General features: G+C 51.9%; 1 protein-coding gene across 1 annotated transcript; it reads left to right on the top strand.

The window, feature by feature from the left end:
* The first annotated feature begins 296 nt into the window (after window positions 1–296).
* Window positions 297–21,527, top strand: Sirpa (signal regulatory protein alpha). Its single transcript, XM_090352091.1, has 5 exons — window positions 297–531; window positions 8,097–8,204; window positions 10,314–10,338; window positions 16,967–17,018; window positions 18,999–21,527. The coding sequence occupies exons 1-5, from the start codon at window positions 396–398 to the stop codon at window positions 19,260–19,262; spliced, it is 585 nt and encodes a 194-aa protein (XP_090208217.1). The 5' UTR covers window positions 297–395; the 3' UTR covers window positions 19,263–21,527.
* The last annotated feature ends 1,281 nt before the right edge of the window (window positions 21,528–22,808 follow it).

Raw genomic sequence — 22,808 nt, 5'->3', positions numbered from 1 at the left:
CCTCAGTTTTTGCATTCATAGTATGTGTGTTCCAGGCCCAGGTGAGGATTTGCCACCATCTCTGGCAGTGTGCTGGGCTCTTGGTCCTCTCCTGGTTTGTGAGTGGACAGTGTCAGAGTTGAGGAACCTCACAGGTCCCATCAGGAGGACTAACTGCCGTGTTTCCTCCAGGAGCAGCCGCGGATGGGGAGCTGCAGGTGATACAGCCTGACAGATCGGTGTCTGTCGCCGCTGGAGAGACAGCCACGCTGCGTTGCACTGTGACCTCCCTGCGCCCCGTGGGTCCCTTTCAGTGGTTCCGGGGGAAAGGACCAAGCCGGGAGTTGATCTACCGTCTCAAAGAACCCCCCTCCCCACGCATCACACCAGTTTCAGATTCCACCCAGAGAGACAACATGGACTTTTCCATCCGCATCAGTAACGTCACCCCAGCAGACGCGGGCACCTACTACTGTGTGAAGTTTGAGAAGACGGCCACTGAGGGGGATAAGGAGTTTAAGTCTGGCTCAGGCACCGAGCTGTCTGTGAGTGGTGAGTGAAGTGTGGCTTCCTTTGTCCCCTAGTGTGAGACAATATGTGCAGAATAACTCCCTCAGTTCTGTGGGTAGCAGCCGAGAAGCAGGGGCGGGGTTGGATGCATGCTCTGGTCCTCCCTCCGTGGGCCAGGGAAGCCCAGGTCTGCACAGGACCTGCCGAAAGGTTCTACAGATGGCCAGTGGGTATATCTGTCCCCTGTCCTCCCTGTAGCACAGCCTTGCCTCCAAAGAAGAACGATGAGACAGAGTGACTTTCCCATCGCAGGTCAGAAGCCTGCTGCCTCCAGGGAACAGTTCTTTTTGGCTGAGTTCTCTCTTCATGCACAGCCCTGAGGACCTACTGTGTGCTGGGCTTTGCTCTGAGAGCCATAGGAAATCACAGAGTGTCCTGGCTGAGGTTCTCCTCCCTCCACACTATGACTGGTCTCCTCTCCTGTGAGGAGCAGCGTGGCAGGGTGGGAGGGCGAGGGCCTGCTTTCCTGATATCTTCTTCTTGGGCAGCACTGAGGAGACCCCTGAGGATTCAGGTTCCCTGCTGAGCGTCCACTCTGGTGGGAGGGGTTGTGAGGCTGGGCCTCTGCCCTGGCTCTGTGTGCCCACCCTGGGTTAGGTGCTTGATCTCACAGGTGCTGAAGCTCTGAGCAGAGCTGGGTCATCCACCCAGGCTCAGTTCTCTTGTGGGGGACACAGGAGACCCAGGTGAAGCAGCAGAGACACTCCCGTTGTGTTTATTGTCAGGCCCAGGGTCTTCTTTCTGCTTCCCGACCCTGTGATTCTCTGCACACTTAGAACCATCCACCACCCAGCCCAATCGCTTTTCACAGGTCAGAGCCAAATCCCAGACACTGTCAGCACCAGAACCAGGATCAGAGTCCAAGCCATCTTCACAGCAGATGCTTGAAAGCATCTCCTCAGGGGAGCGAGGTCCAGCAGGTGCTGAGTGAAAACTTTATATGAGCTGGACCACAGTGAAAGGACCAGCACTCTGCTCTTCACGGGCTTCTCCAGGCTCAGGATGCCTCTCACAGTGAGACCCTGAGGCCCTTGGTGACTGGAGAAGCTGCTCTAGTTCCAGTCCATGTCCTCAGTCCACATAGATTTCCCGTCAGGACACAGGGAACCACTCTATCATTTACATAATTGCATTTAGCTAGGTGCCAGCGGCTCACACTTGTAATCCTTGCTACTCAGGAGGCTGAGATCTGAAGATTGCAATTCAAAGCCAGCCCGGCAAGGAAGTCCTGAGACTCTTAGCTCCAATTAACCACCAGAAAACTGGAAGTAACACTGTGGCTCTAAGTGGAAGAGTGCTAGCCTTGAACAAAACACAGCTCAGTAGCAACACCCAGGCCCAGAGTTCAAGCCCCATGACCACCAAAAAGTAAAATAAAAATGACATAGCTGCATTGTACTCCCATAAGTGGAAATGGCATAATAACTGCTGCAGTCTTAGGTGGATCCTTCAGTTAGTTGTCCCAGCCTTGAGCTGTTGAGGTCATACTATGGTAGTGGATGACCTTGACATGGGTCATTCTACTCAGAACAGAGATGCCACTAGAAGAGGTTTGCCAGGGAAATCCTAGGTTTGTTGTAATTTACACAGATAATGTTTCCCTTTTGGTAGGAAGGATGTCTCCTCACTAAGCCTGATGAGGAGGAGAGTCGGTTTCATCCTGATTCCGCCGTGCCTGGGCCAATCCCAGCCAGCAGTGGCTCAGGCACCACTCAGCCTGCTGCCTCCTAGACAGTTGCTTTTTTCCCTTCCGCCACATCTGGGCCTAAAGGATAAGAAAAGGGAGGCCGAGGTGGCAGGGGTGGCAGTGCGATGTGTGCTGTGTCTTTCTGCAGCTTTTTCTTTTTAAGTTCAGTACCCGCCTTCCAGAGTGTTCTGAGGACACGGCGAGGGAGTGTCAGGGTTATCATTGGACCTCTGGGGTGTAGCAGTCATGAGAGTTACGGCCTGCCTGCTTGGTCCCACATCCTAGCCCAGCCACCTGCGAAGCCTGTGACCTGGGACAAGGTACTGCACGCTGTGCAGGCCTCTGTGGCCTGAGCTGGCCCTGACCCCCACCCCACCCCCAGCATGCAGACAGAAGGAGGGAGTCCTGGGGCACTTAGAGCAGCACCTGGCTTGTAGGAAATGTCCCGTCTATGTGAGCTGTTATGGGCAGAGGCCTGTCTTGGGACAGGTCACTTTCCCTCTCTGGGCCTCAGGTGTCAATGGGACAGGGTAGGGTCAGTGGTGGTTCTCCATCTGGAACCACCTGGGAACCCGAAGTAAATCCCAGACCCAGGCTGCACCCTATGCTTGCTCTGCTGTGGGTATGGACATCTGAACTTATTATTCCAGAAGAGACTAAACTACAGCCAGGACTGAGAACTTCTGAGATGGGGAAAGCCGAGTTTTTACCCCTTGGCAAGGCGGTCCTCCTGGAGTTGAACAGGAGACTCTATCTCGGTGGGTTTTTCAGATTAGTGCATGCCGTCGACAGCTCTCTGGGGTCCACACAGTCAGGGCCCTGCTCAGACCCCAGCCTCAGGGTGGGATCTTCCCTCTCTGTTCAGTGTCTGAACAGGCTGTGGAGCCCAGAACACCCTCATTCTGCCCAGAGGACCCCCTCCCCCACTTCTACCCCACCACCTCCACAAGCTGCAGTGACACAGAGGGCTCTGCCTGCCTGTGCACAGACGCACTGGGGGGAACACCTGAACCCCTTAAATTTTGCTCCTAGAGGACTATTAATCCGCAGAGAGCATCCTGATGTTGTTGTTTTTGCTCCTCTGGCTGCCTAAAGAATGAATGTGTAGCCGTGCGCTGGTGGCTCATGCCTGAAATCCTCACTGCACAGGAGGCTGAGATCTGTGGATCACAAGACTCTTACCTCCAACAAACTACTCAGAAAAAGCTGGAACTGGCACTGAGGCTCAAGTGGTAGAGTTGTAGCCTTGAGCAAAATAAGCTTAGGGACAGCACACCCTGGCCACACACACACACACACACACACACACACACACACACACACACACACACACACACAGAATGAATGTATAATCAGGGTGTCATTCAGGAAGTGTCTTGTAGATACCTGGCTCTGTGTCCTGTTCAGGGCTCACTCAGCTTCCCGGGTGGAGGGAACTTTTATCCACTTTTTATAGAAGGGGACACTGAGGCTGAGACAGATCAGAACAGAGTGGCGTGAGCAGACTCACCTGTTCCCCACTGTACGCCCAGGACCAGCCCGGCCCCTTCATGATGTGACATTTGGGTTATAAAGGTGCCCACACGCAGACCCCACCCAAGGCTGGTGAGTGCAGAGCGCAGGCAGTGTTGGGCTTCCAAGAACTCGTGAAGCTGTACCCCCTCCGCATCTCTGGGGACTGGTCTCTGGAGAGTGGAAGATTCTAAAATCCAAGGATGGTGCAGCCTCTCATTGCAGGTGGTCCAGAATGTGCATTTAGCCTATGGCATTTCTCCTTATGCCTTAAACTTTCTCTAGAGTTGTAACATCCTGTACTGTGCCACTCCTTATGCCTTAAACTTTCTCTAGAGTTGTAACATCCTGTACTGTGCCAGGGCTTAGTAAATGGTTGCTACATTGTATCATGTAGGGAATAATGCACAGGTTCACTGCAATTTGAAAATAGGCTTTCTGTTGGTAGTTGCCTGAATGTGAGACAACTTTGCAACTCCTCATCCTTCTAAGGTCTTGTGGGTAGGCCAGCACGGTGGTGGTCTGACTTCCTCATTGCGTCCTTGAGGGGTTTGGTGGCTGCTAGGGAAATAGTTACATATTAATGAACAGAAACTAGATCGGTATTAGCTTCCTAGTAGCTGTTGTCAAAGGTGCAGGGTAATAAATAGCAATTTGGAGACACCATTACCACCAGTTTTCCCTCACTCCTCTGATTCAGGATCAGGAGTGTTTTCTGCCTGCCTAGGGTTTGGGTCTCAGCTTCTTATGATGACTTAGGGATCAAGAACTGAACTACTTTTGATTTCCTCAGCACCCAGTGATCTGTATTTCCAGCCTCACGTGACCCAAGAGAAGCCCCCAGATTCAGAAAGCACCTTGTACCTTCTCCCTTCCACATTTATGACTTGGCACAGCTTAGAACTTCTGGCATGTTTGTGGAAAGAAAGGGGAAATCTGGAGGGAGTTATCAGTTTCTGCAGGGAAGCTATGGTTAAGAGCATATGTGCATGCATGTACGCATGCGTGCTGGTGTTTGAGAAGCATCTCCTGGGTGTGACGTAAAAGCTCCCAGACTCTCCTCTCTCATTGCATCTTTACTGCAGCCTGGGAAGGAAAAAAGGACAGGGCGGGGAGGGGGGTGGTGGTGGTGGTGATAAGGTAGGAAAGGAGGTAAGGAAGAAAACAAGGAAGGAAGGGAGAAAGAGAGGGAAAACAAGCAGGCAGGCAGGTAGGTGGCCTTCACCTCATTTCACAGCTGCAGCACAAAATACAAACCACTCCTGGGTGGCCATTTGGGCTCCAGCATGAGGCAGGTCAGTAATTTCCTTCTTGTACCCAGAATGGTTGTTCCCAGAACTGAGAGAAGGACTTTGACCTCAAGCGTGGAGTCCACCCACGCCTGCTTTTCTTACTGACTCACTCACCTCCTGGAGCTTCTGTATTCTCCTCTGTAATATGAGATTAAGGACACTACCCTCCCAGCTTTATTAGGCAGCTTAATGAATAATGTCCTGTCTGTGGCTGGGGACACAGGTAGAGTGTATGTTTAGCATACAGGAGGCCCTGGGTTTGGTTTTCAAAATCGTAATAGTAATAATGATAATAGTGTCTAATAATCCTAATAACAGTAGTGGGTAGGGTTGCTCACGGCGTCTCTCCTGCACGGCATGGCGGGCTCTGCCGTCACAGCTGTGTGTGTAAATGCTCCTTTGTAGCCAGACCTTCTGTTCCCGTGGTTTCCGGCCCTGCAGCCAGGGCCACACCTGGGCAGACAGTGAGCTTCACCTGCAAGTCCCACGGCTTCTCCCCTCGGAACATCTCCCTCAAGTGGTTCAAGAATGGGAACCAGCTCTCTGACTCCCACACCAGCCTGGACCCCAGGGCAGAGAGCGTCTCCTACAGCGTCTCCAGCACAGCCAACGTGCTCCTGGCCCCTGGCGACGTCCACTCCCAGGTCATCTGTGAGGTGGCCCACGTCACCTTGCCAGGGGGCCCTCTTCGTGGGACTGCCAACTTGTCTGATGCCATCCGAGGTAGATGACCCTGAGTCCCAGCCCAGTCCCTGCCTGCCCACCAAGCCTGTCCCTCCCTAAGGCTTTTGCCCTGGAGTGGGAAAGGCCTGGAACCCAGTGCCCAGCACGGGTGTTGAGGCTGCACTTCCTTCACCAGCGGCAGCTACAAGTACTGGGCGTGCAGGCTCGCCAGCCTCCGTGGGCTGTGGGGCTCCTTCATTTTGCTGCCATCACTGCATCCGTCTGCATGCCAGGCCTGCATGTGTTGACTTCACTTATGATTCATTTACCAACAGCCCCGAGTACTTGAGGGCCTACTGTGCGGGTGCTGTGCTTAGTGATTCTGCCCACATGCCCACCCTCAGTATTGGAGCCCCTACCGCAGGCCCTGCACTGTCCCAGGTGATACCTCTGCCCTGGTGTTGGGCTCAGGGCTCCAGCCCCTCCTCGGGGGTCTCTGAGCCACAAGGTGAGAGTCTGTGCCTGTGCTGTTTCAGTGCCGCCCACCGTGGAGGTCAGCCAGCAGTCCTCCATGGCAGGGAACCAGGTGAATGTCACCTGCCTGGCGTCCAACTTCTACCCCTCAAGCCTGCAGCTGACCTGGATGGAGAATGGAAACGTGTCACTGAAGGAGGCAGGCTGGGCGCCCACCGAGAACAAGGATGGGACCTTCAACCACGTGAGCTGGCTGCTGGTGAACACCTCTGCACACAGGGAGAACGTGGCGCTCACCTGCCAGGTGGAGCATGAGGGCCAGCCGGCCATCTCTGCCAACCTCACCCTGGAGGTCTCGGCCCAGCAAAAGGAGCAGGGCACCGGCACCACCCCTGGTGAGCCCTTCACAGCAGAAGATTGGCTCCTGGAATGCTTCCTCAGTGTATTTCCACTTAACATTTCTAAATGTCCAAACTAGTGGATAGTGCTGATTCTAGACGAATCTAGAAGTGTAGAACATAGAGTTTTAAGTCAGCCTGCACACTGAGAGGCACAGGCAGAAGGATGGTGCACGATTGCAGGGATCTTTGGATGTAACCAGATATTGAAGGAGAAAGGAGAGAGGGAGGGGCTCTTTGTGCCTCCGTCTATTTCCGTTCCGCATGGCTCTGCTGCTCTGCCCTCGCTCTGTATCCTCAGCCCTTGGGAGCAGGGCAGGCCACTCTGTGGTTCAGTGGCTGTCCTTGCATGTGCTCTGCCCTGTGTGAGACAATCTCCTTGGAGACCATTTCTGGGGATACATTAGTAGGCCAAGGGCATGGTAGTTTAGGACAAAGGTCATTGTGTCAGTGCCAGGATGTCAGGGTGGCATTTTTCTCAGCCCTCTTTTCGTGGCTTGTTGGTCCCCGTCTTGTTCTTCTTGAAAAATCACTGTGCCTTTGTGGCTTTTCAGTGGAATATTCTAGCACCTGTCACCATCGTGGCTGATGAGCTGTCATAGCAAAGCCTTTGAATGGGTTGGAACCATGTCTTCATGCATCCTTTGTGAAGCCCTATACTCCGGGTCATGTCAGGTGCCCCTTGATGTCACCAGTGCCTGATTCTCATAGCAGGCACTGTACCAGGCGAGGGATGTGTGTATTTCCACCGTGATTCTGTCTCCATCCGTGCTCTCTCTGAGCCTCCCCTTGCTTGAAGGCAGTTTAGCTTCAGGGGGCACATTAAGGCCGTCATTTCTAGAGAGGGTACACTGAGTCAGTGGGCAGCTGGTTTCATGGAGGATTCCACAACTTCCCACTCAGGTGGAGATGACTATAGGTTTCCTGAGTAGGAGGAAGCCAGGAGGGAGGAGCCATCGCTTGTGGAACCTGTGGAAGTGTTAGGGTGTTGATTCGAACCTGTGTGTCTGTGTTCTAGTCTAGAACTTTCAGGGTGGGCCCTGAGCCTCCCCCAGCCACTGTTTCTGTCTCTGGTGACCTGACACAGATCTCCTAGGCTGTGGTCCAGGCCCAGGGCACAGGAGGGCGTCCAGCCCTGAGTGTTGGGCAGTACCCCTCTCCCTGCCTCCTTCCTCCTGGCCAGGGACAGCCAGTCACTGATTCAGTAGTTTCAGGGGTCTCTGGGCTTTGCCCGTGGCTGCCCCGTGGGTCAAAGCAGATGTGGAGGGCCGGGTATCCATTCCCTGAGAGTGTTCTCTGCCCTCCAGGGGCTGCCATTAGCAGTGGTTCCCCTGGTGGCGCCCTTAGCATGGCATCCGTACCACTCATGGATGACCCATGTGGCTGAGTGTGTACAGGGCCTTCCTGGGAGACCCAGCTCCTTGGCCAGCAAGGCCTGTGTGGTGAGAAAGGGGAGTGGGCCTTTGTTTTTCCCTGTGTTTAATCTGTACGGGTAAAGCCTCTCTTCTGTGTGGTCTTCAGTGCCCTCCAGTAACTGGACTGTCTTCGTCGTGGTGGGTGTGGTGTGTGCCCTCCTGGTGGTCCTGCTGATGGCAGCCCTGTACCTCCTCCGAATCAAACAGAAGAAAGGTAGGTGGAGTCCCCTCTTCCTTCTCCAGCGTTTGCTCTTGTCTGTCCTTCCTCGAGGATGTGTCCATGGGGCACTTTGTGGGGCACGGGTGACTTCCCAGGGTAAGAAATGCAGAAGCAGAGCTGGGAACAGTGGGGGAACCTCACTGTATTGGAGTTGGGAGGGTCCCTCACTTCTCATGGCTACAAGTGGCCGTCACTGCCCCAGGTCTCACAACAACCTCCTAGGAGATGGGAACAGAGAGCTGCCAGGGTGGCAGGAGGAGACTGGAAGAGGACAGTCTTTCCCAGGATTTGCCTGGCAGAGCTTTGTTTTCCTCTTACCTGGCTGGGTACCATGGGTGTCCTGGGCAGGAGGACAGATAGGAGTAAAGTGAATACCCCCAGCTGCCTCCAAGGCTCCACCGATGGGAGTAGATGGAGGATGTGAGGTGAGGGAGGATCCTGCAGTCAGGATATCTCCCTCATTTCTGGCAGGGAGGCTCCAGTTCCTTGGCGCAAACTCCACATTAGTCAGTTATGCCTCCCGAACCTCAGTTCCTTCATCAGTGAGATGGGTCCAGCCTTGCCTGTCTCGGAGGGTAGTTCTAAGCTCCGGTTCACTGTCATGGAATAATGACGCACTCGAGAGCCTCCGTCTGCAGGTTTCCTTCTTCACGCTCGGAGGAGGCAATTTTAAGCTGGTATTTCCAAGACCTTTTTGTCTTTTTTTTTTCTTTTTTTTAAGCCACAAGCCATAGAAATAACATTTCACGTTTCAACCCAATGCAACCCTTTATATAAAATTGAAACTGGTATTTTCTTTTTTTTGTCATTTCCTGTTTTTTTTCTATTAAAAATGCCAATTGTGATATCCCAACGTACCCCCCTCCTCCCCATAAGTCACTGCTTGCAAAGTGACCAGGGCTGCCCCGAGCCATTCCATATGCAGGCCCTGGCTGAACCTAGTTGGGCATGTCACTTTGTTCTGCACCCCTCTTCCTCTTCTGCGCCCAACCCAGGTTCTGTTCTCCCCAGCGAAGGGGAAGGATGGACTGACCCAATTTACACTCAAGCAGACGGAGGCCTGGATTAATCTAAAAATCTCTGGAGCCTCACAGCTGGTAGATGAAGTTAGGATTCAAAGCCCTGAGCCATGGTGGCACCCCTGGGCCTTGGATGGGCCCACCCCACTTCTAGCTCACTGTTTGGCTGGGCTATCCCCATGTCAACCCTAACACTGGCCGGCATTAGATTTGGGGAGACACCAACCCATCCTGTCCCTGCACTCGAGATGATGTGTGCCCCAGTATTGGGACTCACGGGCCTTGATTTGGATGTGGGGTGCTGAGTAGCAGCCTTTCCACTGCCCCCCCACCCCAGCTCACTGCCACAGCCAGTCTCTACCTAGGCCCCAGCCTGCTTACCTAGGTCCCTGGAGCTCCCGCACCAGGGAGTCAGCCTGTGGGAGTGCGGCGCCAGGCACATTTGAGCACGCGTGTTGCTTTTTAATTACCAATTTCCTGTAAAATGGGAGTCAGATGGCTGTGGAGCCTCCGAGGCTGCTCTGTGGGATACCCCATATCACAGGCTGAAAACCTCTGTGCCAGGCGGACGCTTGCTCTCTGGCAATGTGGTGATGTGTAAATAAATGAATATCCAGGCTGATCTTAGGAGTTGTAACAAGCTCAGAGAAGGAAAGGGGCTCTTCCCTGGATCACACAGCAGGTGAATGGGTGACTGGCCTGGAGTTCACACCTCTGCTCCTCATCTCCTGCTGTGAAACCTCACTGGCCCTGGGCTTGCTAGAGGTTTCTGCTCAAGTATGTGCTGAGCACAGCTAAGGCCCAGCCTAGTTCTTCTCAAGCTGCAGGAAGTTTCAGGGCTGTGGAAAGCTCTAGAAGCAGCGGAGGGCCTGGCGCACTCCTCTGCCTCTTGCTCCCTAGAAGAGAGGACCACCCAGGGGTGGGCAGGGGTGGGGGGTTGTCAGGATTCAGAGGAGGATTTCAGCAGCTCCTCGCCACAACCACGTAGGCAAACCTTTGCCGCTACCCCTATTCCCTGGAAAATCCATGCACGAGCAAAGCATGCTTCTAGTGAAATAACCTTCTCTTTTTCTCTCTCTTCCAGCCAAGGGATCTACTTCTTCTACAAGGTAAGTGCATCACTGGGCCAGGATGGGGGGGGTCACAGGTTTTGTGTGTGTGTGGAGGGGGACAGTTATCTGGTGGTTCCCAAAGCCACACTTTGTCACTTGACTGCCATTCAAGTGCCTGTCAACATTCTCATTTGGCTTTGGAAATTATTCGCATGGGTCTGTTTCTTAGTTCGTGTTGTAAATGAGTGGATTTTGGCACCATCGTGTGGATTTTGGCCACAGCCCTGTGAATTGGTTGCCTGCCGACCCCGGACAGCACAGCGTTGTCTAATCCCGCGTGGACTGTGGTACCTCCACATACCCTGCCCATAGGCCCAATTGAATGCTCACTTTCCTATCTTCAATGGCTGTCTGCCAAGCACCCCAACGTGGCATGGCTGGGAGGATGCCAGGGTGATGGAATCAAGTCAGGGGGCCCCCTGAAACTCACAGCCTCTGCAGGGGGTCAGGGGCTGATACTGTCCCAGAGAGGTCACCTCTGTGTGTGGACTCCCACTTGTAGTGATTTATTGCAGGGTCACTACTATGTGTTACTGCCCTGCATGCTGGGGATAGGTCTGTGAACCAGAATGAGCCCAGGCTTTCAAGGGGCTGAGATGTGATAGGCATGCGGTGAGCACAGATGTGAAACTGATGTTCTAGAGTGTTCTGCTAGGTAGTGGTCTAATATAGGGTGAAGCAGCTGCCTAAGAAGGAATGTGAGGTATGGAGAGGGAGCTATGACTTAGGGCAGCTTGAAGAGTGGGAGAGCAGGCAGGGAGGGCCCAGGCCCTGGTATGGGCTGTAACAGGAGGCCCATGTGGCTAGGCCGGGGGCTGGGGCAGGGCAGTGCACAGATGATATGTGAGAGAACAACAGGTCCTGGGCTCTTCGCAGCAGCCTATTACTACAGCCTCTTAGTAAGAAGCGGATGCCATTATTTTATCTTATCCGGTGGCTATGTAAAATTCCATTGTGTATATGTAGCACATTTTTTTTTTGTCTCCATTCATCCGTGGTAGGGCATCTAGGCTGTTTCTATCACTTGGCTCTGGTGAATAGTACAGCGATGAACATGGCTGTGCAAATGTCCTTATCATATCCGGGGTTATGATGCTCAGAGTAATTGCCTAGGAATGGTATGGCGGGATCATAGGGAAGCTGTATTTTTAGTTTTTTGAGGAACTTCCAAACCATCTTCCAGAGTGGCTGTACTAGGTTACGTTCTCACCAGCGGTGCAGTAGATTCCTCTTTCTCCACATCCCTGCCAACGTTTATTGTTGCCTGAGTTCAGAATCTTGGCCATTCTGATTGGGGTAAGGTGGTATCTTAGGGTTGTTTTTCTTTGCATTTCCTTTATGACCATGGATGATGAGCATTTTCTCATATGTTTCTTTGCCATTTTTACCCCTTCCTCTGATAAGTCTCTCTTTAGTTCCCTTGCCCTTTTAGTGATTGGTTTGTGGGGTTTGGGAGGGATTAGTTTCTTGAGTTCCTGGTAGATATTGGATCTTAAGCGTTTATCTGATGTATTGTTGGTATCTTTTCCCAGTTGGTTGGCTATCTTTCTACATTAGTAGCTATGTCTCTGTGCAGAAATGTTTTATTTTTAGGTAGTCCCATTTGTCAAGTCTCTCTCCAGTCTGTTGTGACCCTGGGACTCTGTTCAAGAAGTTTTTGCCTGTGTCTATGAGTTCCAGTGTCTCTCCTACTCCATTGTGTAGCAGTTTCAGAGTCTCAGGTCTGATATTGAGGTCTTTGATCCATTTTGAGTTAATGTTTATGCATGGCAACAGGCTGGGATCATTTTTTTGTTTTCTGCTGTCCAGTTTTCCCATCAGTGAGCTCAGGGCCTGGGTGCTGTCCCTGAGCTCTTTTGCTCAAGGCTAGCGCTCTACCACTTTGAGCCACCGTGCCACTGGTGGTTAATCGGAGATAAAAAAAATCTCATGGATTTTCCTTCCCAAGCCTCCTTTGAATCGTGATCCTCAGATCTCAGCCTCCCTAGGAGGCAAGGATTGGAGGTGTGAGCTACCAGCAGCTGGCTCCTTCTGACTCTTGTGCAGTGGCCTCTAGTAAGGCCTGTCCTCTTGCACACACTCCCCAGGGCCTCTCCACAGCTCTGGGGACCCGGTGAGCTCCAGGAACTGCACCCCACAAGTTGATGGCAGTTAGACTGGTCACCTCCCACTCTTCTGAGCTTATCATGGTGGCCTCTTCACCAGGTTAGGGAACTCACTGGGAGCCTCCTCTGGGCTGACCTTGACATCTGGTATGTTTATGGTATTCCTGTGCCTGCCCCCTACTCAACCCCCATATTCCTTGTGTTCATGTTAGGTGCTCATTCAAGGTTTGTTGAATGGCTAAATAAGCAAAGACTGAGTGCTGCAGCTAAGATCTGCATAGCCACTGAACTCTACCCAGCCACTCCTGTCCTCACCACCCACTCTGTTTTCGTTGCTCATATAGTTCAGGCATCTTGCCTATCCAGGTGACCTCGTGAGGTCCTGGAAGAAAGGGACAAGTGTCCATAAGGGTGGTGACCAGCAGCCTTCACCTGCTGCTCACTGAGCGCATGCCATGTCCTGTGCATCCTTCTGCCCCTTTAGGCGTGTACCGGTTTGTGATCTGACTTCTTGGAAACTGAGATGTCCTACCTTGCCTGTGTCACAGGTGCATGTGCTGCAAGCCCTACGTGCATGGAGGTGGGGAGGAGGGGCGGCTGTTTGCACACCAGCTCCCGTCAGAGCCCCTGGTTCTGCACCTGTCCTAGGGGCTGCTGGTCCAAGCCGCAGTTCTGGAGTCCCTGGCTCATGATGGTTGTTAATGTCCCCATCCTAAGCCATCCAGGCTCAGAGAGGTGATGTGACATTGGCGGGCCTCACACTCCCCAAGTGCTGGCATTAACTCCCGTGCGCTGCATTCCGACTCCGCGGCCTCCTGCTGCCTGTTCCTGCCTCCCCAGAGGAGCCCACCATTTTCTGGCTGTTTCATATTTTTCCAGCGTGAGCTACCCAGGGGGCCATGAGATCACTCGCTCCTTTCATCTCTCTAAACCAAAGCCGTTGCTGGCTCTCGCGTGCAGCCTCGGCTCCGGCCTGGCTTGCTGAGATCAGACACTTTTTGGATGATATTGGTTTAGGGGACAACGCGACCCCTCGGGGTAGGTGCCTGGGGAGGCTGCAGCTGCTTTGAGCGAAGAGGCCCTACAGGGACCCCACTCTCCTAACTCCCCAGTTAGGAAGAGCAGGCAGAGCCCTGCCTGCACCGGCCCTGGCTCACACAGGAGAGAGCCTCTCGGCTGTATTTATCGAGCACTGGGGTTCATTCAGGCAGCCATTTGTGAGCTTGTTAGCCGATCACTGCATTTATTCTTAGACTGTGAGGGCTTTCCTGATTCCCTCACTTCCGCCTTTGGATGGAGCCCAGCTCCGTGCCAGATTTGAGCTGGGGGCTGACAGAAGGAGGTAAGGAAGATGCTAAGCCTGGCTCTTTGGCCCTTGGCATCGAACGGGAGAAATGCTTAGCTATTCATTCAACAAACATTGATGGTATGCTGGCTGAGTGTCAGCCCAGCACTAATGTGGTGACTTCACTTTCCCTCTGCACACAGCACACGCACAGTCTCTCTGCTTACCAGACACCGCTGTGGTGCATGGACAGAGGAGGGGCAGGCAAGGGATGGAGCTGAGCTGAAAGAGGAGACTTAGGGGCAAGCAGGGAAGGCTTCTCCAAGGAGGGGACATTTAGAAGGCAGCTGAAGGATGAAGAGCATCAGCGTGGGTCCATCTGGGGCAGGAGTTAGGCCAGACAGAGGAAGCGGTCAAGTGCCAAGGTCCTGAGGCCTCGGGCATGTTTGTGGAGCGTGAAGGTGGCCAGAGTTGCTGGGGCGGAGGGAAGGAGCACGAAAGGGAGGGAGCAAGGCAGGCGGTAGAAAGCAGAGCCTTGCAGTCAGTATGGCGCAGGAGAGTACCATGAAGGCTTTAAGCAAAGAAATAATGTGACATCATTGATGCAATTTTTTTTTTTAGAGCTATATCCTTAGCCTTTGCTTTTAGTGTTTTTCTGAGATAGAACTCCGGATTTTTGCCTGAGCTAGCCTCAAATGAAAGATCCTTCTATTTTTTACTTCCGAAATAGCTGGGATTACACGCGTGTCATACCATACCTGGACTTTTCAAAGGTCAGGGCTTCAATTAGGCAGCCCAGGCTGGCTTTGAACTCATGGTCTTCCTGTCTCAGCTGTCTAAGTGCTGGGATTACAGACATATACCACCATACCTGACTTGCATATGTGCCTCTTAATAATAGGGAATGGGGAAACAGGCTCCCCCGCCCGTGCCCCCAGTGGCCCGGGAAGCTAGAATAGAGGAAATGACATGACTGAACAGCTAAATCAGATGGGTACATTTTAGAGGTAGACAACCAGCCTTGTGATTGGCTAGACCTGCAGTGTGGAGGAGGAGAGAATCAGAGATACTGCGAACTGTAACTTGAGCCTGAGATGAACACTGGTGGTCTTGTTCTCTAAGGTAGAAAGACCAAGGGAGAAAGGGACTCAAGAAACTGGACAGTTGTTTGCAGTGTGAAATAATGCTTTGAAAGAGATGGCTGGATCTCCTGAGAACGGAATTTGGGGGTTTGATGAAGGTTTCCCCTAGAATTACATGTTTAAACTAGGAGTTGGAGGAGGAAGAAGAGTAAGACAGATGATGTTAAGAGGATTCAGTGTGCAAAGGCCCTGGGACCATCTGACTGCCATTCATTCATTCCAAATCAGTTGGGCAGCCTTGACTATTGTGGCAAGACAGCGTGGCAGACAGCAGCCGAACGCAGAGGCGACACGGTGCTGTGAGGTGTGAGATAGTAAGGAAGGAGCAGCCTAGCCACCATTAGTAAAACCTTTGGAGGAGGCAGCAGCAGAGGAAAGTCTTGAAGTATGCCCGGAAGTTCACCAAAAATAACAGGGTTCAGCCACTGCAGAAAGTGTCAAGCCTCAAGAGGCCCTCAGGAAATGGTCAGTACAGGTGTAAATGAGGGTGGGCCCAGTCAGGGAGTTTACCAAGCACACCTCTAGGTGAGTTAGACCAGAGCACGACAGGCAGGGAGGGTCCACACAGGGATGCAAGCCGGCAGTGTGGGGCAAGACTAGCCTGATGGCCTCTGTGATCCTAGCGAGCTGGTTCTGTGCCACGTGGGGTCTTTCATGCCCCAGCGTTGCCTGTGAGCCAAGCCCGCATGCCAACTCCATTAATAACCCCGCTGCCAAACCCCATTGCTCATGTCTGACATTATCCAGGCTCACGTGCCCGGAGTTGCTGGCTTGAGAATTTACACGAACCGCTGCCCGACCCGGGGCAGTGGATGCCTTGCTCATCACCTTGACCGTGACCTAGCCTCCAATTACAGAATCAAGTGCATGAACAGCTTTTTTTTTTTTTTTTTTGATTAATCAGAACATCTCTCTCCACTTAAAAAAAAAAAGACTCAGGAATACATCGATATTTATAATACAGAACATTTGGAAAATATGGGGAACTAATGGGAAGAAAAATAATCTACAAAGATCCCTGCTGTTAGCATTTTACTCCCAGGGTTAATTGTACATTTGTCATCACCGAGATTAGCCCACAACCTTAAGCTCTCTCCTTAACCATTCCAATGTGATCGTTTGTAACTTATATTAACGTGCTGGGGTTGGAGGTATAGCTCTGGGGTAGAACCTTTGGCTAGCATGCAGGCCCTGATTCTGATCCCCAACAAAGACAAAATACCTCCTCCTGTACCTCGTAGTTTCATTTCATTAATCTAGTTTTTCTTTATACTGGGGAGTACTGGGGTTTTGAGCTCACAGGCTTCTTGCTTGTTCAGTTGGTACTCTCCCGCTTGACCCATGCCTCCAGTCTGGCTTTTTTGTTGATGGTGATTTTGGAGATAGAGTCTCCAGAACTTTTTCTGTCCAGGCTGGCTTCCAACTCTGATCTTCTAGGCCTCAGCCTCTTGAGTAGCTAATGCTTCCAGGCATGATTAGAAATTATGTTCTAAAAGCCTAAACTTAAAAAAAAAAGTAAATAAAACCTTAACGTCTAGGTTTATCCTAATTTCCTAAACTGGTCCCAGTTGACAACAAATTCTTAATTTCTCTCTCCCTTCCTTCCTTTGTACAGAGAGCTTTTTTCTTTTTCCTATATGGAATGGGACCTTCTACCTAAGAAAGTAGAATTGTGAGTTTATTAAAATATGGCCAAAGGGCCACCCTGGCTGGCCTCTCCCATCAGCCATGTGGGAGAATGCCAACCTGTCTCCCCACCCCTTCCCAGGGCTACTTTCTCAGAGTAATAGCTTTCTTGGATACCAACAGTGGTTTAAACACACACACACACACACACACACACACACACACACACACACACACACACGTGCATGCGCACACGCACGCACCAGTTCTCTGTTGAAAATTCGTTGTTCGTGAGGCTGGCCCTCATGTCCAAACATTGGGTATGCTGCCGAAGTTTGTGTATGACTCATTCATGCCACCCTCCCTTCCATATAGGAAGTGGAACCTAAATGTTATTCTTATCGATTTGCATGAGCTCTCGAGATAGTGCCTGGTTATTTTTATCTGTGCGTCTCTTTCCTTTTTAGGTTGCATGAGCCAGAGAAGAATGCCAGAGAAATAACCCAGGTACAGTCCTTGGTGAGCCTCCCTTCCTGGTAAACTCGGGGTGTGATTTCCTTACATCGGGCAAAGATCCGGTTCTAAATTAAGACCTGTCCCCAGTGAGGGCAGGGCAGATCTGTCTGAACATCCTCGAGTTCCTCTTCTTCCGTGGTGCCATGGTTGTATCCTTGCTTCTTGGCTACCCCTTACATACCTCCCTGTGTCTGTGTGCTTTGAAGTCTGGCGTCAGCCTCTACCTGTGGAGTTTTAGCTTCCTGCCACGTGGCCTTTGCTCAAGCCACTTCTTCCAACCATGACGTTTCATTTCTTCCTCCGGCCTGCTGGCTTTCACCTGGCAATGCAGCTCACTGCAGCCTGCCAGGGCCTTTCTGGCCTTTGCTGATGAAACGACAGTGTGATTAATTACCCTGCCCTAGGGCACTCGCCCTTGACCTGGCGGCTTCTTCCCGGCACATTGCTGAGATTTCACAGGCAGCTGGACCCCTGGCCATCACCAGTGACGCTGTCAGACCCCAAAGGCTCCAGGCTCCTTAGCACTTGTCATGAGACAGACCCTGTTCTACACACCCTGACTGAGAGAGTGCCAGCTGCCCTTGTTTATTTCCCAGGCAGTTGGCGTTGCTGTGGATGTAATGTGTCGGAGGAACTGTGCTAAGGAAGACATACACAGGGGTGTTTGTACACTAGACCACCTTGGCCTGCTGTCTCCCCCCCGACCTGCATTGCCCACAAATACTGGGCACAGACCTGGTGGCAACTAGCAAATACAAGACAGTTGCCAGGTGTGGTAGAGAGGAACTTTCTCCCCAATCATTTCACCTGTAGGAACTTTCTGAGAGGATGACAATGAAGATGACATGACTTTTTTTTTTTTTTTTGCATGTGTGCTCGTCCTGGGGCTTGAACTCAGGGACTGAACACTGAACATTGTCCCTGAGTTTGTTTGCTTAGGGCTGGCACTCTATCCCTTGAACCATAGCTCCACTTTTGGCATTTATTTTTGAATAGTTTATTGGGGATAGAGTTTCATGGATCTTCCTGTCTGGGTTGGCTTTGAACCTCAGTCCTCAGATCTCAGCCTCCTAAGTAGCCAGGATTATAGGAGTGAGCCACTGGTGCCTGGCTGAACAACACTACTTGTGTCCCCACTTTACAGCTGGGAAAATTGGGTCTCAGAAAGTTGAAATGGATCACCTGAAAGTCCTCAGCTAGACAAAGTGAAATTGGGATTGAAATCCATGCGTTTTGGATCCACTGATGGGAGCCTTCTTGCCTCACGGCTTTTGTTCTGTCTCCCAGGCTCCAACTTCACCCAGAGTGGAGCTGAAATTATTACCATATTGTTCATCCATCTACCTATCTATCCATCCATTCCCCATACAGCCCCTCACCCATCCATCATCCATCTAATTACTCATCCATCCATCCAGTTATTGATCTGACCATCCACCCAGCCGTTCCTCCCTCCCTCCCTTCTGATAGATCAGGCTTCTGTGCCAGTTCTTGATATTTGTATCCTAAGAAATGCCCAGCAAATATGTGCGGAGTACATACCAATATGGAGTATCCCCGCCCACTAGGAGATCACATATACTCAGGGAACAAAACAGATGGGGAGAGGGGTCGAGGAACATGGAGGAAAAGCCCTGGGCCAAGGACTTGGAGGGGGCACGGTGAGGGAGGAAGCATCTCAGGATGGAGAAGTTCTGGGGCTGAAAAGTGCACAGAAGATTGGGACCCACTGCAAGGTAGAGGGTGTATGGACCAGGCAGACATGGGAAAGGAGCCCCAGTCCGTGGTTTAGAGGTAACCCTATGGGTATTTCAGAATGATCCTTCAGGCTGTGGGAGGAGGAAAGTAGTGGTGAAAGGAGGAAGGAGGGAGGCAGCTTACCTCATCAAGAATAGAGGGCTTTGCATTAGGGCAGCAACTCGGTTGCTGGGCGAGTGGGCTGAGGGCTCCAGAGTGACCCCCCTCTCCATCCACGTCTCTTAGATCCAGGACACCAATGACATCAATGACATCACCTATGCAGACCTGAATCTGCCCAAGGAGAAGAAACCCTCCCCCCGGGCTGCCGAGCCAAACAACCACACAGAGTATGCCAGCATTCAGACCGGCCCCCCACCCAAGTCAGAGGACACCCTCACCTATGCAGACCTGGACATGGTCCACCTCAACCGGGGCCCCAAACCGCCAGCCCCCAAGCCTGAGCCATCCTTCTCAGAGTACGCTAGCGTCCAGGTCCAGAGGAAGTGAACACAGGATTCCAGTCTGCTCTAGGGTCTGGCTCCACAAGCTTTCTTGTGCCCCATGTGGAGTGGCCATGGTGAGGACAGCCAGCCCCGTTTTTGGAAGGCCCTGGGACCAGGAACAAGGGTGGTTCTTACCTGCCTGTCCATCACCCCCTCGTTGGCTCTGCAGCATCTCCAGCTCAGCCACACCTCCTTTATCTCTTTTGTCCCACCTCTGGAGGAGGTGATCATCCAATCAGCAGAGGACCTGGCCAGAGCCTCTTCCAAGTCCAAGAACAGTCGTGCCTCTGTCCACAGCAAGCGCAGGTCTGGGTCGTGGTTGTTGAGAGACTCCAGGGATACCGCCTTGATGTTCCACAAAACCTGATCTTCCAGAGGAGGAAGAAAGAAGATCCTACATCCTGTCCTCCATCTTCACCCAGCTGGGGACTTTGGGGACATTGCCCTTTAGATCACACTGTCCCATCTTTGGAGAAGCTGGAAAACAAACAAAACAAACTGAAGACCTGGTGAGGTTGTTATTACATCCCCGGTGTACCTCCCCCCTTTTCTGAGCCACGGAAGCCCTGGAGGAGGCGGGGGAGTGGCTCTTCTTGGAGCCCGCTGTGACTCCTGGGACAACCATCCAACCCATCTGGGGTACTCCTGACTCTCCTTTCTAGACCCCAAGCTCGCTTCCTCCAGCTAGCACTGACAGCAGCACGCTGTGGACGCCTGTAAATTATTGAGAAATGTGAACCGTGCAGTCTTGAAGCCGAGGTGTTAGAAACTTGATCTGTGGTGTTACGTTCTGTTTTTTGGTTTTTTGGTTTTGTTTTGTTTTGTTTTTTATCCCCACCCCCCCCCTCCTTCCCTTAAAACAACAACATCGTTATCTTGGCTCTTTGTCATGTGTTGAAATTCCTGGTTGGGTCTTGTGAAGTCTGAGGTTTAACAGTTTCCTATCCTGGAAGGGGATTTCTTACCGCAGAAAGGGAGGTCCTCCGAGTTTGCGTTCTTCTAGGATGAGGAGGAGGATCTGTTTTGGACAGCTCCATGGAGGTGCTCGGCCGGACTAACTTGACCTTGTTTTGGCTGAGCCTACAGTGGGCCTCACTGGCCTCACTGTAGTTATTAAGTTCATTTCCTCAGCTCCCTCTGCTCTTCCACCAAGAGAAGAGGGGAGGGGATCATGACATCCCTGGCCACTGTCTCTCAAGCACTTTAGGGATAGGCAGAGGGGAGGGGTACTGAGTTGGCAACTGCCCAACCACTTGAGCAAGCGCACCCCCTTTCCCTCTGAGCTGACACCCCCTGTAGGAGGATGCTTCCATTTTTTTTTTCTCCCAAGCCTCATGGGGATTAAACTGGAACTATGCTGGTCCCAGCCAGGATAGACCAGGATGGGCTAGGATGTATCCTCCCCCGCCTCCCGCTGGCCCTCTGTCCCTCTGTCTCAGGAGGTTGGGCAGAGGCTGTGACCCAGTTACCCTCCGACCCCTTCCTTATCCTTCCTGCTGGGCCTCACTGGATATCGCAACTCTGCTTGGTCAGTCTCCATGTCGAACTCCATAGAATTCAGACACTGCTGCCACTGGAAGCCACAGGGACTCCAGGCTCAAGCCTTCTAAGCAAAGAGCTGAGCCACCCCTGCCGGTTTCTGCGGGTATGATGGGGGCAGAGGCTCGGAGAGGACCCCCAAGAGTTCAATGAGGACTCAGCTTTTTGGGATGGGTCACTGGGTGGTTTTACAGGGTGGCCTCCAGGAACGGACTGAGCCAAGAAGCCACATAGGCAACACCCACTGACCAGCTCGGGCTCCCATACATCTGAGCCACACTATCCCAGACTCTTGCTTGGGCTGGTTCCCCAATTCCAAAGTGTAGGGTTGTAAACCTCCTTCCTCCTCTTCAGCCCAGACAGCCCATGCATGTTTGGACACACACACACGCACACGCACACGCACGCACACACGCACACACGAGATTTTAAAAGGATGTTTCCTTGGTGCCATTTTCATTTCATTTTCTTTTGCTCTTTGGAGGGGGATATAAAGGAATGTGCCTAGCTTACACTTCAGCCAGGCAGCCTAGAGGGTCCCCACAGCTCCATCTTATGGAACCCCAGGAAAAGGAAGAGGTTGAAACAGCCCTGCGGAAGGAGGGTGGTTTCAGGAGTTTATTTTCAGACTGTTGAGAAGGAAATAGGCCCCATTTTTGTATATAGTTGCAACTTAAAACTTTTTGGCTTGCAAAATATTTTTGTAATAAAGATTTCTGGGTAACAATGACGCCATTGGGTACTGTGTGTGTGTGTGTGTGTGTGTGTGTGTGTGTGTGTGTGTGTGTGTGTATCTGTGTGCATGTGGATGTTCTTATCTTTGGGGAATCAAGTTCTGGGGTCTCTTGAAGGCTGTTGTCTGCCTGCCCCAGGAGATGGGCGGGGAAGGGAGACACGGGGCCCAGACCTGGAAAACGGTTGGCAGTGCCCCTCCTCTCCTGAGGTTTATAGATTCTACGCAAAGCTTCTGTTTTCCCTGCCTCATGATGGGATGAAAATCCAGACTACCAAGTTTGGATCCTGGCTCTGTTTCTTCATAGTTGTTGAAATTTGGACACATCATCCTGAGGCTTGACTCTCTTATCTGCACAACAGGGACAACTGTGCTCCCCCATCCCTGTCCCCGCTGCCGTTCCTGTAAGGATTAAGCAGGACACAGGGTGCTGAGCCCCAGGCCTGGCACAAGGCAGGCTCACTGAGTATTGTTTGGCCTGTTTTCCCCCACCCTTCCTCCTGGAACCTCTTTCCTCTAGCAAAAGCTGAATCTGATTCCTGTCCTGTATTACCCTCGCTGGATGACTATAGCAGGTGCTCAATAAATGCTTGATTTTTACCCTCCTTGCATTAGAGGATTAATACAATCAGTAACCATGCAGCCACCCTAGAGTACTAACATAGCAACATACTTAGTACTTACTGTGTGCCAGCACTTTGCATTGACCAAGTCCTTTAACCTTTACCATTCAATTAGGGTTTTTTTGTTTGTTTGTCTGTTTTGGTTGTGGATACTGGGGCCTGAACTCAGGGCCCTACAGTCTTACTTAGCTTTTTTTTTTCCCTCAAGGCTGGTGCTCTACCCCTTGAACCACATCTCTACTTCAGACATTTGGCTGTTTAACTGGAGATAGGAGTCTCATGAATTCTGCCTGGGCTGGCTTTGAACTGCAATCCTCAGTTTGAGGCAACTCAGCCATTCAGCCTCCTGAGTAGCTAGGATTACAGGTGTGAGCCACTGCTGCCCAGATGGGCCCTGTTTTACAGGCATCGCATAGGAAGTGTGCACCAATGACAAAATGAACAATGGCTGCTGAGAGCCACAGGAAGTACAGTGTTGGACAGTCATTAACTTGCTTAATCGTCTCCTCATCCAGGCTTCCAGGTGAGGTAGACGTTCTCACTCTCAGTGGGCTTGTGGATGAAGCAACAAAGAGAAGTCATTTCCCCATGTCCTACAGGCCTGGGTTGGCAACCAGGAGGTCTGTCCCTCACTGCCCTCTGCTGACACTGTCCC

Source organism: Megascapheus bottae, chromosome 18 (assembly GCF_031878675.1).
Source record: "Megascapheus bottae isolate mThoBot1 chromosome 18, mThoBot2.hap1, whole genome shotgun sequence".
Taxonomy (NCBI): Eukaryota; Metazoa; Chordata; class Mammalia; order Rodentia; family Geomyidae; genus Megascapheus; species Megascapheus bottae.
Note: the sequence above shows the minus strand (reverse complement) of the source record. Positions and strands in the feature narration are given on the sequence as shown.

Bases quoted from the DNA above. Each gene is read 5' to 3' on its own strand.
- Sirpa (XM_090352091.1), top strand. From the start codon at position 396: ATGGACTTTTCCATCCGCATCAGTAACGTCACCCCAGCAGACGCGGGC. The intron at 8,205-10,313 runs GTAGGTGGAGTC...TCTCTCTTCCAG, and splicing joins CCGAATCAAACAGAAGAAAG to CCAAGGGATCTACTTCTTCT. The intron at 10,339-16,966 runs GTAAGTGCATCA...TTTCCTTTTTAG, and splicing joins GGATCTACTTCTTCTACAAG to GTTGCATGAGCCAGAGAAGA.